This window comes from Geospiza fortis, unplaced genomic scaffold, assembly GCF_000277835.1.
Source record: "Geospiza fortis unplaced genomic scaffold, GeoFor_1.0 scaffold130, whole genome shotgun sequence".
Taxonomy (NCBI): domain Eukaryota; kingdom Metazoa; phylum Chordata; class Aves; order Passeriformes; family Thraupidae; genus Geospiza; species Geospiza fortis.
The window spans coordinates 10144302-10159654 of NW_005054300.1; the positions used below are offsets into that span (position 1 = coordinate 10144302).

General features: G+C 37.7%; 1 protein-coding gene and 1 long non-coding RNA gene across 2 annotated transcripts in view; both read left to right on the forward strand.

Moving 5' to 3' along the window:
• FRMPD2 (FERM and PDZ domain containing 2) overlaps positions 1-9299 on the forward strand; it is a 47435-nt gene extending 38136 nt beyond the window's left edge. Inside the window, exons 28-34 of the mRNA XM_031061684.1 lie at positions 642-740; positions 1895-2259; positions 4687-4972; positions 5859-6017; positions 6683-6857; positions 7900-8110; positions 9254-9299. Of these exons, the coding sequence (XP_030917544.1) occupies positions 642-740; positions 1895-2259; positions 4687-4972; positions 5859-6017; positions 6683-6857; positions 7900-8110; positions 9254-9299 (1341 nt within the window). The remainder of the gene's footprint in view (positions 1-641; positions 741-1894; positions 2260-4686; positions 4973-5858; positions 6018-6682; positions 6858-7899; positions 8111-9253) is intronic.
• Positions 9300-11822: 2523 nt separating this feature from the next.
• On the forward strand, positions 11823-14942 carry LOC102036740. The gene is made up of 4 exons (XR_265244.1): positions 11823-11890; positions 12297-12361; positions 13788-13949; positions 14790-14942. It is a non-coding gene; the product is annotated as an uncharacterized LOC102036740 (long non-coding RNA).
• Positions 14943-15353: the final 411 nt, after the last annotated feature.

Here is a 15353-nt window from a genome sequence, read left to right on the forward strand (position 1 = left end):
GAATTCTATTGTTAGATGCACACCAGTTGTTAATTAGTTGGAATCTTTGTTGCTTTTATGCATGATTGGAACAATTTTCCCCTGTGGTCATTTGTGCTTTGTAATGTCATGCTAAATATAATGCCCCAGATTCAAATTTCTACCAAGATTAGTAAGTCCTGTGTAAGTTTTTAACCTGGAATGAGAAATTCTATACTCAATTAAGAAATTAAATGGTAATGGCCTACGTGTGGATTTCTTTTTCTTCATTGGAATATGGCAGTTTGGGGAGCTATGCTGTAATAATTGACCGAAGATGTTACTGCCACATGTGGTTTGAATGAATTTTCCTGAAAATTCTGTTTTCTTCAAGAAAAGAAAATTAATTAACCTAAACCTATGTGCCTGATGGCAAAGTGCAAATTTGTAGATAGAACTGACTTTACTTTAGATACATGTTCATATATAAACTATGGTCCATTTGTATAACAATCCTTCAGTGGTGAATATTGGCCCTCATACCTCTGGTATTTGTGCTGAGAGGCACAAATACCGGAAATGTAGCATGTCACAATAAAAATTTTCTCCATCTCAGTTGGTAAAATGACATGTAAGATTTACTCTGTCCCATCAGAAATATAACACTCCTTCTTTCTGTTTAGGATGTCCTGCATTTGTTAAGAGGAGCTCCTCAAGAAGTTACACTGCTACTTTGCAGACCACCAAAAGGTGTTCTTCCAGAAATAGAGCAGATTGCCCTGGTAAGGTGAAGCTTCTGACAGAAACTTGCTTCTGTAAACCTGCAAAGACACTACTACATTTTCTATCCAGTCTTGAACAAGGCAACCTTCCCTTTTCTCCAAGGCCCTCTATTCCATTTCTTTCCCTTCCTGGTTTCAACTCAGCCTGCAAAGTTCAACTTATAGTTTCTTAGCAACCAAAATAATACAAATCTGGCAGACATTAAACATATTTATCCCAGTCCAACAACTTTTGAGTTGCTGTACTATCATTGGAGTGAAACAGCACGTACCCAAGCAGGTCTTCTAATGGTGCTTCTAAAAATGCTCTACCAGATCCTCAGCCAGAAACTACAGATATTCTGAAATGCAGCTATTTTAACTCCCCAAAGTGAGAAGAAAATAAAGAACTTTTCCTGTCCAGACTATCTCTTAATGAAGTTTAAAAAATGGAATAATAGTTTCAACTGGTTATTCAGGTTCTTCTTGATAGTTAGCAGAATCTGCAGGGGGAAAACCAAAACACAAACAAACAAAAAATACCCCCAAACCATAGACACTGCAGAGACTAAAGCATGGCCATTAGATGTGCTAGCATTATTACTCCTGCTTCTTGAAGACACCTCATGGACAGTACTCTTACAAGGAATATGCATTAGCACTACTCTTGCTCCATTCAGAATGATGGTTGCCATCCCACTAGGATTTATAGTACCCACAGGCAGACAGAAATGACAGTCACAACCATCTCCAGATATCAAACTGACTCCAGCTGCTCTGCTGCAGTGTGCCCTTGGCTGATTTCTATGGTCAGTCGCATGGGAGTCAAGTCTGGAAGCTACTTCCATGGAATGAAGACAATATAGACACAACATTGAGGCATGATATGAACAGGTACATTTAAAAATAACCTCTAGCAAATAATTCATTGGGAAAAGTGATCTGGTGTAGTAGTTTTGATTGGAACTCTTGTAGAATATGAAAAATAAGCATTAAGACAAAAGAGTTATTTGGTAAGAGAGTACCTTCTATTTTTTCTCCTCCCTTCCAACCACCATTTGGTATTTTCTCATTCAGAAGCTCGTTAATATTGCCTTTTGAAAATATTTTACTCTTGAAGGAAAATGATGGGAGATTAAAAAGGAGTTACAGTAACCTTTCTGGTTTTTTAATAGACTCCAGCACCATCTCCAATTAAGGACTTTGTGGCAGAAATGCCAGGCAGCACAGGGGCAGGAAACTGCATGGATCAATCTACCAGTGATGGAGGTAGCACCTCTCCAGACCTCGAAGACTGCCTTGATTCTCCAGTGGGAGACGATTTCAGTGAGCCTCCTGAGGATGACAGCTCAGCTTACGAAGAGCAGGAAGCTGAGTTTCAAGAGAAACCCATACAGAAACTCCCAACTTCCAGAGAAAGTTTCTATAAGCATCTTTGGAAGATTCATCAAGAAGCTTCCAGTTCTGAAGTCTTCCACTCTCTAGAGGAGGAAATGAAGCAGAACTGCTACTCACCATGTGAGTTTACACAGGCCAAAAGGTAGGGAATACTAAAATCTATTTTCCAGCCTTTCCTTTGACTCTTAGAACTTTAAAGGTAATTGATTAGGTTTAAGTACAGGGCTCTCTGCTTCTAATCACTCCTGATTACTGAAGATTTTGTTTTATTATCTTATTCTGACTCACCTAATCTGCTTTCCCTATTTACTCTCATCTTATTAGAATTTTGCATAAGTCTGCATTGACAGTTCTGCACCACTGTAATCATTTATGCTGTTCAGCTGAAGGTGGTTGCCATTTGAAATCAGTGGAAAGATACCTGTTCACCTAAACAGGAAACAAATACTTTTTTATTGATTATATGATTTTTTGCTTTCATTTGTTTTCAGAGTTGACTTAAACAGGCACCAAATTCTTTTTCTTATTGTGTGATCTCTTAATTTCAAATTTTTTCATAGGAAATAAAAACACCTCAGAAGAGAAACTGTGATCAAGGAGGGAAAAAAAGGGTTATTTTATGTTTTCTGGTCTGCAGAAGCCAATAGAACCCCTGAGCCGGAGGAGTTATACAATAAAATGTAGTTTAAATGGACTCAGTCTCCTTTTACACTCCTTTGGATATATCAGACACTGTCACACAGAAGACAATCCATTCCATTTTCATCATCTTTCCCAGTGCAAAAAAGTATAAATTATCAGAACAGAAAGGATTGATACAAAGACATATTGAAAGCCTTTTAGAGGCCTTTAACTTACAGCTTTAGTAATTTTAAAGAGAATCTAATTTTTATTTCCCCATACAGTCACATGAAATGATTTTGTTACTTTTGTCACTCATCAAGCACAGCCCCAGACAGTTGTCTCTGGAGAGTGACAGCACTGCCTGACACTGCAAGCCAAGTGGGATCAGAGTGGCAGCTCATAATTTTAGCATCTCTTTGTCAAGTGCAGAATCTTCACTCAAATAACGAATGAAGCTCCTGCTTAATTATCTGCTTTTATATTTCTGAGAGTAAAATCAGCAGAAATACGTCTGCAGCAACCGTATTTCCCAAGACATAATACAGATTCAGAAAAACTAAGTTTATTGTGGGAAAATACCAATTCCAAGAAAAGTTTGGGATTCTTTCCAAGAAGGAAGTTCTGAAATAAATGTTTTTGTTTGAGACATTTTCAGTATCATCTAGTATCAGCTTTTGCATTTTTAAAAGGAAGCCAGAGAAGTTTAGGATGCCATGCATTTTAAACAATATTTTAAACATAATCTCAATTTAAATCCTTCCAGCTAAAACCACACAAAATCCCCAGAACGAAATAGGCATTAATAAAGGACTTCCTTTTGATTAATGAAGAAATTTCTCCAGATTACTCAAAATATTTCACGCAAATGTATAAATCTTCTGATATTAATTTTACATAGATCTTCTGTGATTTCATACAGGACGTGTAATTTATTTTAATTTTAGTTTTCTATGCTTGCTTGGGAGATGATGGACAGTTCACTTCTATCAAAGAGCAAACATCCTGGCTGACAGAGATGTGAATATACCATTTTGGGTGTTTTTAAGATGAATAGATGTTTAGCAATATTTCAATAAGGATTGATATGAAGAAAGAATACTTTAAAAAATAATGTGTTTCTAGCATTTTTATGAGCTTTAATGGTAAATTTTTGGGAGACAATGCCACAGCTGTCAACTAGGGCTCATGAACAGCCAAAACTATTAAACACAACATGTATGATTACAGTTTGGGCTTGAACATCAAATGTGCTGAATACTTTGTCTGCAATATAGTGGAACATAATCAATAATAATTTTACATAATCAATAATAATTTTAATTCAATTAATTTAATAAGTCCATTGGTAGTTTTCAGACAACTCATATGCTTCAAGGCAAGCACAAGAATAAAGGCAAGTTTGCAAAGAGGAATAAGGACTTCTTTTCATGAAGAAACAGGAACCACTCCATATTTCATGCTTCTGGTCTGTGCTCAGTTACCAAGCACAGACCTGTAGAAGCCAAAAATGTGGCTGGCATTCCTTCTCCCAGAAAAATGCTAATATGAAAATTGTAGTGGTATTTTAATGTCCATACTGCTTACCAGAAAAGTTAATTAATTTTTTTTTATGGAAGATTAAATAATTAATGGTCTGGGCTTTGTCCAATTATTCTTTTTGAGAAGCAACCAAAGTACTAATTAGTGCCTTAAAAAATTAAAAGAGTGCAAGATTTTGCAAAGGTAAATAATGGAAGCTTTTTAATCTTTCAAGTAGCTTTGCAAAATATTGATTACTTATTTGTTTTTATACTACCATTGGAGGATTCAGACAGCAATTCAATACCATAACTAGTAATTCATTTAAAATGAAAATAAGGTAATGCATAAACAGTAGACTTTTCAGTGGCCATCTAATAAAGCATATGGAGGAAAACCCCAGCACTGCAATCTTTTTATTTTCCAGCCACATATTTAATAAGAGTCATGATGACCTATTGAACACAAAATGTATGCCTGAAACTCTCTCTCTAACCCCTATTGATGAAGAGTATCTCACTGTCAGCTCAATGTCTGTGACCTCACTTCCACGAGGAGGAAGCTCCAAGACAGTCTCTGCAACCCCACAACCACGTGTTTGTGGCCCCTCATCATCATCTCTGCCTGCCAGAGAGACACATGACAGTGACAATGAATGGGAAGACTTGGAGGAACCAGAGGAAGAGAAGGAAGAAAATGAAGAGTGCATTCAGGTATGTGATGGGCACCAAATTACCAACAGGTAGAATACAAGGGAAAAGAAACAATTTTAAGAATGTTTCAGTCTTAAACATTAATTTTAACCCATTTTCTATGCTATTTTCACATGACTTTTTTTATTTTTTTACTTTCCTGAATATCCACAATCTTCAAATAAAGCAGACCTTCCACTATGCCCAGCTCTCCAGAATTCTTAACCATTTGCCTTAAGGGTACTTCTTTTTTCTTGACATCTTACTATTCCTCCAACTTTCCAAAATTCTGCATTATTGTTCTCAGTATACAAAGGCCTAAAAGCTGTCTAAGTAGCTTCTAAAATTAATTGGAGTCAGCTACTTGGATTTTTCTGCCATGTTTCAAGGCCATGCAGAAAATCACTTTGTTACAGCGATATTGCTGTAATGTCCTGATAAGAAAGTATGATTCTTGTGCTAATTACTATTCAAAATATAAGGCTCAGTCCTGCCAAATGCTGAACATCTTGCATTCCTACGACACTAATGAGCTCTGAATTCCTACTAATTTGAGAGCACTGTGGACAAAATTTAGCTCCAGGCATTTCCTTCATTGGGACAGCAATAGCAGTAACAACAGTGATCCTGGCACCCTGCTATCACAATGCTTGTCAGCTCAGAGGCCTCCAAGCCTTTCTTTACACATTCCAAATGCCTAATCCCAGGTCCTGGTGCCATTCTCTGCTTTACTAGGCCCTATAAGTCAATCAACATGAACCTCCACAATTCTGGGATATGGCAGAACACCTTTTACATACTCTTGTATCATCTCAGGATCCGATTCCTGCCTGCATATAGAAATTATGGAATATGTTACTGAAGCAACAGAAAACCTACATCAAAAAAACGGTGCTTGTTTTAACAGGAAATGGAGATCTTTGTGACTTTGACAAAGTCAGAGAACAATGGTTATGGATTCTCTGTAGTTCTTAACAAAATGGACACCTGCCTGTATGTTGATGAAATCTTGAATGATCCTGCCCTTTCTGATGGAAGATTGAGAAGGGGAGACAGAATCATTATGGTACAGTAATTTTTTGAGTTTATGCAGAGGAGAAAATATTTGCAGATCAGTATCATTCAGCTTTGGCATTCTTTGTTTAGTATCACCCATTTATCATGTATTTAGGTATGTTAATAAATAATATAATAAATCTAATTCTGCTGACCTCAATTGGATAAATCTCAGGCTGAATAGATTGTATGATGAAGCAAATAAAGTGAATCTAGGAGCATTCAAGACAAGTGAAATGTTAAATGCCTTCCCAATTAAATGACATAAACTGAATTAACGTAATAAGGTGATAGGTGACACACAAAGGATGCAGGAGTTATGTCCTTTGTAATGTAATAACAAAACCTTTTTTCAGCCTGGTTCATGTTCATTTTTTTGCATAAGACCCTCTTCCTTGTTTTGTGCAACAAGATCTTGAGTTTCAATGGGAAAAAAGCTATTTTTATTAAGGCTCTGCATTCAGAAAAATAAAAGTTCAAAAAAGAAATATTATTGCAATTTTAATTGTTAAATGTATTGACATTAAATACCACAGTAAAGCTTAAATAAGCTTCCTTCTTAAATAAGAAGGAAGTAAAAATTAATTTAAGTTCATATGCAAAATTCAGAGTAGAGGGAGAAGTAAATGATGGTCAATGAGACTTATGACATGATTTTACTGGTTTGTCATTTAGGTGAATGGAATTGATGTCACATCTTTACCATGCAATGAAGTCCTGACTTTACTGCAAAGTTCTCCTCCAGATCTGCACCTTGTGGTTGGTCGTGCTGACAGTGACCCGCGTCCCTCAGTTAGGCCAGATGAGATTCCTGAAATTACTCTCACAAAGGGTGCAGGTGGACAGCTAGGTGTGTACTAAATGCTGTATTTGCTTTTTTGGACAGGAATGACAGCATAAGATAATCATAGGAATGACAAGATAATCATAAGCAAATGTGCTCTTGGATCAGTATGATCCAAACTGACCTTGACACCTTTATGCTCTTCATCATCACCCATGACCAAGGAATGAGAGCTTTCTTTTGAGCAACACCTACCTAAGAGGGAAGACTAATATCTCTTGTTAGATTAATGAAGGTAGCTGGGAAAATGATCTTTGCATTATCACCCTATTAACTGAAGTTTCTGGCAGATTTCCAGTATCATATTTTTGTGTTACTTATATACATAAGTTTTGGGTAGTTGGATAATAATGTCTACTACCTGCAGAGACACATAAAGATCTATTTGGAGGGAAAGAAAAAAATTGAAGAAAAGGTAAAGTTTAAGAAGGATGAGCCACAGGTTGAGACTACAGTTTGCTATTCAAAAAACCTCCACTTGAATCCTTGATTCACTACAGACCCAAGGCTTTATCTACAAACAATACAAACGATAAAAGAAATCCCCACAATGTGAGTACCTTGATATTTCTGTAGCATGTTATGAGTACTGCACACAGATAAAACTGTAGACTCAGGAATCATTATGGCTATATGTGCTCATGTACAGCATCCTGTTTCCAGGTAGGAACTAGTTAGTTCAGAGATTCCTTGAGTGTAGTTTGCACTGTGTAGGTCCCTCCTCAGCTGCTGTAGGCCTCCTTTCCCATGGCACCCTGAAGACTGCAAGGCATTGAAGATCAGGGGAAATAAAGCACTGGGGCAGCACTGAAACACAGACATGGACTCCACCATTTAAGTTTTTCCATACTTTTTTTAACATCTAATGGCATTTCACTCTTTCAGTCCAGCTTATAAATCCCATTTTACTGGGGCAAGACTGTTATTTATAATGTCAGTGATTTCTTCAGCGTATCTTTCAGTGACTCACATTCATTCTACTTTCAGTCAATGACAGTGAAATTCAAAACTCTCTGCCACAAAAGATGCTTTCTCTGCATTATTCTAGGCTTGAAGCTGACAGGAGGAGCTGGAAGCAAGTTACAAGGTATTTATGTGCTAGACATAGTGCCTGGCTCTCCTGCCAGTGTGGAAGGCAGTTTGCAGCCACGAGATCAGATTGTTTACATCTGTGGACTGTGCACTGAGGGCATTAGCCTGGATGATGCAGTGAGAGTGTGTGAAGCTGCCACCCAGAATGTTCAAATCAAAGCCATAAGGTAAATCTGAGCATACTTCATCCTATTGCTGAAGCAGTTTCTAAATTTTACATCAACAAGTCAGACCACACAAAACTAAAAAATGCTTTATCTCAAAGGTCTGAATGTTCCAACCTGATAAATAACATTCATAAGGCATCTTAACACACCAAGTACAAGTAGACTCATACAAGACAAATGAGAACTCTTCAAATTTCATCATCCAAAACCAAATGTGAAGCCTTTAACTGAGGCTGAGCAACATTTTCATATGTTTTGTTCTCTAGGGAAAAGCTTTGTATTTCCATCACTAGTGTGAACTTTCCCCTTATAATCTCAGATTCACAACTGCAAGGAAGAAACTATTTCTGATCAGAAATTCTGAGATAAGTCCAACAGCCAAAACATTTTAGAAAAGTACTAAAAATGCAGCATTTAACCTGCAGCATGACCAGAAAGTCTTTCCAGACCTGAACAATAATTGGCTGTAAAGGATTTTTCTCATCAGTTCATGGCTGCACTTTTGATTCACTGTGTTCCACAGTCTGATATCACACCAGCTCAGGTCCTGGACTGATGCAGAAATAGCTTCCAAAGATATCAAAGGAAAGGTAAAATATTAACTCAAAGCATCTGACTAATTGAGTTATGTAACCAGAGCCTGTGACAAAATGGCTGTCACAGCTGTCTTAACATAGTTCAAACTTTTATCACTGTTTTATTAACTTGTGCTTATCTAACAGAAGAAACTGTCTCCTTATACATCTCGCTGTACAACAAGTTAGTAGCAGCACCTCCTGATTGTCAGAATTTACAAACTTAGGAGCTAAACAGAAATAGGGTAAAAGCACTTACAAAAGAGCATTCCCACTTTATACAGGGGGTAACCAAAGCTGAAATCAAATGGACCAGAAAGCAGCTCTGTATTGAGCCAGGTGATTTAACATGCTTATTTTTTTCCCCAACACATTTCAATAAAATGTTTCACTACAGTCAAGTATTTTCATATACTGATACCAATTCTCTTCAGAAAAGTACCACTAACAAAATTATAGAAGGACAACTACTATTTAGACAATTGAATTTCTAAAAATAATTTTCATATGTGCTTTACAAAGCGTGCAGCGCTTAATGGCTCACATATTTCACTTTTTCTGCCCCCAGAAATGGCAATCCAGTGGTTCCTATAGAGCAGAAAAATAGTAAGTAAGGCTAATGGTTTTGGGTTTTAATTCAAAACTTGCTGATTTTGAAAAAAAGCATAAGGTATTGATTCATTGCATTTAAAACTTATTAACAAATTGTAACTCGCCATTCAGTATTTCTGTTATGGCCATTTTAAGAGTCTGAAGAAAATTTGGTAGCTGTTTAAAGACAGAAATAAAATTTATAGTTCTCTGTAAAAAAGTAATTTTATTACATATTCAGTTTCTTTTTTTTTAAATTTGTTATTAAATAGGAATTTTATGTGGTCATATTTCAAGATCTGTTTTGACTGAAACTATTCTGTAAGAAGTTTTCCAGCACTTCTTGAGCCACTATTTAATATGAGCCACTACTTCATCATCTAGACCGCCTTTTTAAACTGTTATTAATGAAGTATATAAAATCAGCAGGCAGCAGTAATATCTGTTAGTTAATATAAAAGCATTCCTATAAGGGGAGATATTTGATACTCTAAGTGATACAAAACTTCAGCCATCATCTGCACCACCAAGATTTGACCAGAATTGCTCTAGCAGCTTAAGGAGTCTGAGCAAGCACAGGCTGCACCTGCACCCTCTGGTTGAAGGAGAGGTATCACATCTAGGTCAGCACATACCAAGGGTGTTAGTTATGCAAGTAATACTTTCCAATGCACAGTTGGCTGCAGCGTTAAGTCAGACCTAACCCCAGTTTTGTTTACCTGACTGGATATCTCAATGTTTTGTGGGTTTTTTTAACATCATGCAAACATGACTTCAAAAAGTAACCCTGGACCACAATTATTCTCATGCCTACACTGATCTGAATACTGGCATATGGTTACCTGAAGAACTTATTCCAAGTCAAGTTAGTGACAGATTTCCTTATTCATGTAGCCATGTGTCTGTTTCTATAAACTGAAGCAATTTTCTACAAGATATGGATAAAATTATGTGCACTCTCAGTTAACACTAGAACTAAATAGAACTAAATAGAACTAAAGCACAGCAAATGTGTAGCCTGGACTTTGCTTACACAGCCTTGTGTGAGCTTTGCAGATTCCAAGATTTCTCAAGACACCTTCAAATAGGTAATGAGACCTGGTCCACCTCTGACAGAGTTATGAATGCTGTACTGGCACAGTTACCTGCCTCTCCTATAAAACAAGATGTGTAAGGTCCTGCACATGGGTCAGAGAAATCCTAAGCATAAACACAAGATGGGCAGAGAATGGACTGAGAGGAGCCCTGAGAAGGACTTGAGAGTGTTGGTTGATGAAAAGCTAAACATGACTGAGCAATGTGCAATCACAGCCCAGAAATCATATCCTTGACTGCATCAAAAGCAGTGTGGCCATCAGGTTGAGTGAGGGGATTCTCCCCCAGTACTCTGTGAAACCCCACCTGGAGTGCTGCATGCAGCTCTGCGGTCCCCAGCATAAGAAGCACATGGACCTGTTGGAGCAATTTAAAGGGGAGGCCATGAAGATGATCGGAGGGCTGGAGCACATCTCCTGTGAAGACAGGCTGGGAGAGCTGGACTTGTTCAGCCTGGACAAGAGAAGATGCTGGGGAGACTTTACAGCTCCTTCCAGTTCCTAAAGGGTACTGCAGAGAGACTTCTGACAAAGGCATGCAGTGATAAGACAAGGGGGAATGGCATCAAACGGAAAGAGGGCAGGTTTAGATTAGATAGTAGGGAGAAATTCTTTACTGTGACGGTGGTGTGACACCGAATCAGGTTGCCCAGAGAAGTTGTGGACACCTCATCCTTGCAAATCTTCAGGTCCAGGCTGGATGGGGCTTTGAGCAACCTGGTCTAGTGAAAGGTGTCCCTGCTCATGGCAGAGGGTGGGAACCAGATGATCTTTAAGGCCCTTTTAAACCCAAACTGCTCTATGATTCTATTTTGTAGGCACTTCTTCCATTTTATAGGCACTTTAAAAAATCTATACTAATTTTGTATGTGGTGTTCCATTTGCTATCATCACTCATAGATTTATTGATAAATCTGTAATAATTTGTTATTAAGAAAGCAAGCCTTCATTTTTATAGGCTTAGTTACAAGAACACATACTAAAATTGCAATTGCAAAAGGTAGCTTTTTTTAAACTACAGGACCATTAATTATTTTCAATAATGCACACATTAAGAGTACTTTGTGGAAGACAGCTAAGATCAAAATATGATAAAGCAAAACTAGAAAACTGGGGAGGCTGGTAGAGATGGGAGTGTTCCTTCATCTGCCTGATCATTGCCACATGTCTAGAGTGACTCAGTCTGGTCTCTGTTGTTACAATTTTTAAAATAACAATGGCTAAGATGCAGTAGCTCTGAAATTCATGACTGAAATGTTTATATCTCTGTGCAAATTGGCAAACTTAATCATGCAGCGGTCTCATGCTGGTTCATATGGCATCAATATTGGATATTGATGCTTTTTTTAATAACCTAAGCACAGTTTACATTCCATGTGTACATGGAGTTTAGCAGGAGGCCTGTCAGAGCAAACATACATGTTTGTTTTTAGGGCCACCGGCTGAAACAGAGAAAGCCAATATTTCTTTGTCAAATGAAAACCTGAACTCCCAGGAACAGCATCTGCTGCATCAACATGGTAAGGAACTTTGCATTTTTCAATTAGGGTTAGTAAAATTGTGTTCTTTGAAAGAAAAGTAAGTTTATAGGTGATAATAGCATCACCTGGGAAAGATTACTCTTCATAAAAAATCTTGCCTCCCTCAGAGTTTGAGAGAACATTTTTACATTACTGTTCTCCATCTGGTGTCTCTGTAGCATGCAGTTCTTAAAGCTTGTTTTGGAACCTGCTCACAGGAAGGTAAAAAGGTCACAGTGATTCACATTTCAGGAGTTTTAGGCCACATAAATCCATAGGATTTATTTTGTATTTCACATATAAAATATAACATATTTTATTATGTCTATGAATGAGATTTTGAGTGTTATACTGTAGAGTATTTTACCAGGACAACTATCTAAAAATTGTTATTGCTTTTTCACAGAGAAACACTTGGAGGAAACAAACTGTGATGCTCAGCAGAACACTCCTGATTCTCCAGAATGTAAAGTAAGTGACACTCTGAGGTGTGAGGTGGTTCATCAAGTGAAGTGAGCTATATGGAGAGAGGTTTTTTCAATAGTGGTATTTAATGCATTTTCTTCCTCTCTTTGAAAATGTGAATATAATGCACTTGGAGAGTGTCCTGTGAGTGTTGAATTGTATTCAGCATTCACACAGTAGAATGCACTGGGCACTTCCTGGGGACAGACTCTTCTGTTGCTGTCTTTCAATGCTTAGAAAGAACGTAGCACAGAAAAAAGACACAGAATGTCACAGCATGGGATTATGGGGAAAATATGGGCAATTGTGAACCATTTTCCACAACAATCTTTGAAAACTGAGATTATTATGTTTCATTCTGCAGTTTTCAGATAGACATTGAAAATAGGGTAAAATTAGCCCAATCTTTGCAGTATTATGCAGCACTGATATAGACCAATATGGTTTGAATTTGGCAAGAGTAATGTATTTTTAAAGTTATTTATTATTTATTATGAATTCCTGAATACACAGGAATGTTGTTTATTTCCATGAATGTTGTTATTTCCATGCTGAGCATACAATGCTTGGAAATTCTTACAAGCGAAAACATCACTTTGTTGGTGCAAAGACATGGAAAGTAACTTTAATTGAAATGATCCAAATTGGGACTGATATTTCATGTGAATAGATTAACTATTTTTCTCTTGATTGTGGTAAAAAAAAAAAAGAAAGAAAAAAAGCTGTTTCTTGTTAAAATTAGACCTCCAACCTGGCAAAAAATTTCAAACAATTTTCTCATTTTTGATTATGTCATCACTATTACTGCTTCTTCTGCATGATTTAATCCATGATGGTTTATCTGTTAAACCTGCAAAAACAATTTACAAGGCTGATATCTGTGGCATTGGAACTAGTCAGGCTGCAAGTCATAAACATTTCCAGCTTGCTGCTATTTCTGACATAGTACTTGACCCTAAAAAAGCAGCTGATTTTAAAAGCAAATGAAGTGCTAAAGTAAAAGAGATGGGAATGTTTGGATTACAAGATTAAGATCTAAATTATAGAAAAATAAGAGAATAAACTATGTACTGCATTACTGTCATGCTGGAGATAAGAATGCCTTATTTGTCAGTTAAGGGGATTTATTTGATATATTATAAAAGGATTATGGGAGTACACATTTCTTTGCTATTAAGGGGTTATTTTCCCCAGCAGCAATTATTAAACAGAGTACAAAAATAAGTATGTACTATTTTTATTCTGATACATATATGCAGCTCTTATCTTGATTCCTGGAAGCTCTGTAGATCTATTCAAGAGTAGAGTAGGATATATCCCATAATCAGACAGTGAGGACTGTGGGAATAATGGGAATCTTGGGTAATAAAAATGCAAACAAAATGCAGTCCTGAATAAATGACACTTTAGACTGCATCCTTGTCTATTGCAGGACTTCATTATTAAGATTGAGCTGGAAAAAGCAGAAAATGGAAGCCTAGGATTTGCACTGGTAGGTGGAAAAAATGGCAGGGCTATCCTAATAAAAGCCATCAGCCCAGACAGCAGTGCAGATCTGGATGGGAGACTTCAAGTTGGTGACATCTTACTGAAGGTAATGTTTGTTCTCCATTGCTTTGGCTTACATTTTCTTTACTCTATAACGAGCATCTGTCCAATACAAAGTGGTGCAGGTTGGAAATCTGATGCTGCTTTGCTCAGTAACATGTAGGAGGTGCTGTCCCTTGGCTCCTGGTGGTCAGAGGGTTGTCCTGGCACCCTTGTGTCTTCCCTGGAGCCTCCTGTGGGACTGGGTCTCCCCAGAGCTGGTAGCTGGACACCCCAGCAGAGGCAGACCCAGAATCACAGAGCAAGCAGCCAAGCGCACCTACTCCTGACTGTAACTGTGCCTAGTGAGGATTCCAGAGAAACTTCAGGGAAACCAGGGGTAACTGGCCAGACATGCAAGTCACAGCTAACCAGGAGCCTACTGGGAAGAACTTCTCACGTTAGGTATTATCAAGACAAACAAAAAGCACTTGGAATTAGGGCTTTTCAGTCTTTATTTAAAATCTTACTATCCTAGCCACTCTGCCACCTTTTAATATAACTAATCCTTTTCGTTACACCAAATTATTTTTTCTTTTCCCTCCATGAGTTTCAAACTTGTTTGATTTTCTGTCTTTCATTTACTTCCATCTCTCCATCTTCTCAATGAAGAATGAGGGAAAGCCCACTTACTATCTCAGACTATAATTCTGTGGTGTCCTGCTGGCAATCACGGTATAAAGATATAGAGGTGAAGGATCAAGTGAGTTAGGAGAGAATGAGAATTCTCTCCCACAAATGGGAGAAAATGATGACACATGAAGTTCAAAGAAGTTATATGAAGATTTCCCAGTGCTAGGGCATTGTGTTACAGGAATCTGGAAATACACATCACTGTATTTTTCAGGTGAATGAGACCTTTGTGTCTGGTCTGCCACGCCAAACAGTTACAGATCTGCTGCGCAAGGCACAAGGCACCGTTCAACTCACTGTCTGCCGAAGCCTGGCTTTGCACTGGGCCTATTCAGGCAACCAGGGCAACAGAGCTTCCACTCCAAACACCAAGGCAGAGCCTGGTAAGCAGCCACATCCACTCATCATATGACAGAAGTGGGATTATGTTGCCTGAATTCAACTTTGGTCTTAGCGAGACAAGTCACTTTTACAGTCAGTCCTGTCTCATAGCTGTAGGTACAAACATATTCTTCACCCTGATTTGAAGCTCTGGCTAAAGTGCTCCAGACATAGGACCACAGGGAAGGAATGCCCAAGTGTGATTTTTAAATCTAGGAACAAAGCTGTAAAACTCTCAAAGATGCTTTAACTCAGTTTAAGTTTTTAAGTCATGAATGTTGGTCTGATTTTACCCCATTTTATGCAACTCATTGATGAAATCACAGCCTGGTTTTGGCTCAGTTGCTAAAATACTTCTCCCACAAACTTCACATCCCATCACTCCTACTTATCTTCT